Source organism: Nicotiana tomentosiformis, chromosome 10 (assembly GCF_000390325.3).
Source record: "Nicotiana tomentosiformis chromosome 10, ASM39032v3, whole genome shotgun sequence".
In the NCBI taxonomy this organism is placed as follows: domain Eukaryota; kingdom Viridiplantae; phylum Streptophyta; class Magnoliopsida; order Solanales; family Solanaceae; genus Nicotiana; species Nicotiana tomentosiformis.
The window spans coordinates 44,344,857-44,348,628 of NC_090821.1; the positions used below are offsets into that span (position 1 = coordinate 44,344,857).

A 3,772-nucleotide genomic window follows, 5' to 3' on the forward strand; every position below is an offset into this window, starting at 1 on the left:
ACTAACTTGTTGAACTTCTTCGAATATGGCGTTCCCCTTACAAAAAAAAAAAAAAACAAATTATATAAAAACCAATTTCTCTAGTAGATTATACATTTAATGTATAAAACAAAATAACTTAATTTATACTAGTATCTTACCTTTTTCCCTTCAGACCAATATCAACCCATTTGGCAAACTCGTGAAGCATTTCAAAACTAACTTCTTCTGTAATACATGCTTCAAAAGGAAGCTTTACATTTGCAGCAAAACTGTTCTGCTTATCTTCAACTGTGTTGCCACCTGAACTAAAATCATTCACATATGGGGACTTAAACACAGCTGCCAGACGTCTCTTTCTTAGCACATTTACAGGTGTGATATTATCTGGCACATAAATGGCTTAATAATCTGAGATTTTGTTACTCCCACCATCTGAGTCTCCATTATTTCACCCCCACTGTCCGTACAATACCATTTCTCCAGCTGCCACACCATAGTAAAACCAATCAAATCAATAATATGTTCAGGAAAATATTCAATAAATTCATCTGAGCAAATCCATAACTAGTTGTATATCATATGAATATTCAATATAAAAAATTATTATACAAATATAATATTAATATATATCTAATATTTATAAAAATACCAGAAACCATATCCATATTGTTGTGTTGTATATTTTCATCAGCATCATTGACGTTACGATATTCTTGTTTGTCATCGTCCACATTATTATCATGATCATGAACATCGATTTTGTCTTGTTGATTGTCCTGGAGATGCTTTTCACAGGTTGAATTGGTATCACCATCCTTACTCACTTGTCCAATCTCCTCACCATAATTGTTGGTCTCTTTTTCTTGGTTCTTGTTTTTAATTTCAAGAGCTTTAAAAAGCTCGACAAATTTGTCCTGTATTAACCCTTTGATCTAATAGAATATAAAACCCTGATGATTGGTCTAATGAAATATATTAATGTAATGAAATTAAAAAGTGACAATTTGTAACATGCATCGTACCGTTCCAATTTCTTTATTCAGAATAGCTTGACCATCAAAAAGCTTTTTAAAATTCGCATCAATTAATTGAGGATCGCCACTGTTTCTGATCTGTTTGTCAAATATATGACGCGGAGGAGAGAAAAAATCAACATAAGTGTTGAATCTTTTAATATAAGTTTCATCAAATACCTCCCTTTCCTTCAGCAACTCTTTCTCCTTCACATTCTGCTTCCCCCTCCAATTCGTCTGCTCGTTCATATTTTCTTTCTTATTACATTTTTCTTTCACATTCTCATTCCCTGTTGCATCTTCATCCACATTCTCATTCCGCATCACCTTATCAGTTGTATTCTCCTTCTCCGGCCCATTCGCGAGAAAGAACACATCCTTTATCATATTTTCCTTCTCCAATTCAGTAGGAGAAATATTCTTCAAGTACAACTAAAAAAAAAAAAAGATAACAAGATTTATATCATAAATAATATACAGCAATTAATCAAAAATTAATTCTAAAAAAGCTACGTGAACTAAGACGCATCATACTCACTCAGATATGTAGTATTGTATAGTTATATACCATACTGTAATATAAGTATATGTTATATAATATATTGTATACAATATTTATTAATAGTATACATCAGATACATATTAATAATAACAATGGGAAAATATACCTTATCAGTTTTCATCTTCGTAATGTGCTTTGAAACTAGGCTATACCTTGGTTTGGATTCAGCCTTCCATCCAAGAATACGAGGTATTCTTTCTTCCAATCGATGAGCAATTTGTGGTTTAACCCGTTGGCAACATTCATAAAACCAAAATTGGAACGCCAAAGGGAAACCACCAATCCTGTACATTTTTGGATTACCTCTCAACCTGTCCTTCATAGATTCCAGGGTGGCTCTGAAAACATCTTTGCCCCAAGGGTAATAGTTACATTGACCCTTCTCCACAATGTCTTAAGTAAGCCTTTTCAATAATCTTACTTTTTACATTTGAAAACAGAAATGTATGTAAAAAGAAGAGAATTGAAATCTTTAAGGCATCTTCGTCAGTACTCCATCTTCGTTGTTTGAAGCATTCATCAATGCACACCTTATCTATCTTATCAGAACCATCAAAACATCTCACAACCAAGTCATTGTCCAAATCAAGATCAGGACAATTCGCAACATCACTACTACAATTTAAACCAGTCATCAATGCAAACTCCTTCAGCCCAAAACGCAGCCTGACGCCATTCAATTCAACCCACAACTCATCATCATTCTCCTGATATACCTCCCTCAACAATAAGTAATGAATTAGTTGGTTTTGTATGCTAATCTTCTTTAGTTCAAGAAAATGTCCAAAACATGAGTTCCTAAACAAATCCAATTGTTTAGATGATAGATATTCCTTCAAATCTTCTATAATGTCAAGATTTACGTGAACACTAGGCTTTGATGTAATATCTCCAGGCTTCTTCACGTATAGATCCCAACGCTGCAGACAAACAGAATTATACTCGTAATATAATAAAACAATTCTACATAAGTAAAAAATCCTAACAATCTATATTATAATCATGTATGTGACGGAAAATAATATATGAAATGTTAATAATAATCTATGAAACGATAACAATATCACGCAATAATATCAAGTATATTGAAGGTAAACCATATACACCATATACTAAATAAGTACCTTTAACTTTTCGTAATTTGAATGTTTTTTCCGGCAATGAACATCATTTTTTCTTCCTTTCTGAACATTCTCCACATGAAAATCATCCTCGACTTCGTCTTCTATAATTTTTCCTTCGACTTCAGCCTTCACATATAGAAAAAGCAATGTAGTTTACTAAAATGAAAAATATGAACAATTAAGATTCAACATCTAAATTGATAATATACCATATATATTGAACCATATTTGATATAATATTCAATTCAATATGATAGTTAATGCCTCTGAACGTTTAGCATGTATATGCTGGGAGTATACTATATATTGTAGGCATTACTACGAAATACCTTTGAGGAGGCCTTTGGAAGCATCTACTCCGCTATTAACAACTACAACTTGACTCCTTTTCTGTATCGAATCCAAACAGAAATCATCATCATCGTCAAACACTAAAGATTTACTATTGCAAATCTTCTTCATAGATTCATCTCTGCCGTGCTTTTTTCCAGAAATCCTTTTATCTTCCTTTTTTCCAGATGCAACTTGTTGATAACTAGAATGAGGGTGATGGCGGGTTGAGAACAACTTGGTTCTTTCAAAAGATGATTCTGAAATTTCTTCAATACAAACAATGTCTCTACTACCACCGTCCATGATTTTTGAGCAATATCTTTTCTATGAAAATCGCCCCTATACACAGATATATTATAGACGCAGAAAGGGGATATACGGTTATGAAATCATGGAGTATCTTTTACTTGAAAAATTGGGGGGAAATTGATAGTGATAGATACGTGAGAATCAGAAAAAGATATTTTTAAGTGAGATAGAATATCAAGAGAGATTTTAGGAATTAAAAAGTTGTATATAATTTAATTAAAAAGGTATGATTTTAAAATAAGTTGTACTAAAAGTATAGAAAATATAAATAAGTATTTAAAGAGTTGTATTCTAATAAATTCCTCATGATTATTTAGGCTTGATAGCCCAAAGACGTAAAGGCCCAGTACTATTTGATGGAGCAACGAAAAGTAATCAAAATGAAGAACTAACCTAGCAACCTACTCAATTAACATATTCTTTTGATTGAGAGAGAGAAATTCTTACTT

General features: G+C 32.1%; 1 protein-coding gene across 3 annotated transcripts; it reads right to left on the reverse strand.

Moving 5' to 3' along the window:
• Window positions 1-282: 282 nt before the first annotated feature.
• LOC104098913 (uncharacterized) lies at window positions 283-2,513 on the reverse strand. 3 transcript variants are annotated; one of them, XM_070187735.1, is made up of 4 exons: window positions 1,664-2,513; window positions 1,005-1,427; window positions 632-896; window positions 283-465 (listed from the first exon to the last, which is right to left on the reverse strand). In XM_070187735.1, exons 1-4 carry the CDS (start codon window positions 1,877-1,879, stop codon window positions 431-433), a joined length of 939 nt encoding a protein of 312 aa, XP_070043836.1. In that variant the 5' UTR covers window positions 1,880-2,513; the 3' UTR covers window positions 283-430. The 3 variants fall into 3 exon arrangements, with proteins under 3 accessions (XP_070043836.1, XP_070043835.1, XP_070043837.1); XM_070187734.1 differs by having other exon boundaries at window positions 283-896; XM_070187736.1 differs by lacking the exon at window positions 632-896 and having other exon boundaries at window positions 1,664-2,511.
• Window positions 2,514-3,772: the final 1,259 nt, after the last annotated feature.

Bases quoted from the DNA above. Each gene is read 5' to 3' on its own strand.
- LOC104098913 (XM_070187734.1), bottom strand. From the start codon at position 1,879: ATGAAGGACAGGTTGAGAGGTAATCCAAAAATGTACAGGATTGGTGGT. The intron at 1,428-1,663 runs GTATATTTTCCC...TTTTTTTTTTAG, and splicing joins CGAAGATGAAAACTGATAAG to TTGTACTTGAAGAATATTTC. The intron at 897-1,004 runs GTACGATGCATG...GGGTTAATACAG, and splicing joins TGAATAAAGAAATTGGAACG to GACAAATTTGTCGAGCTTTT.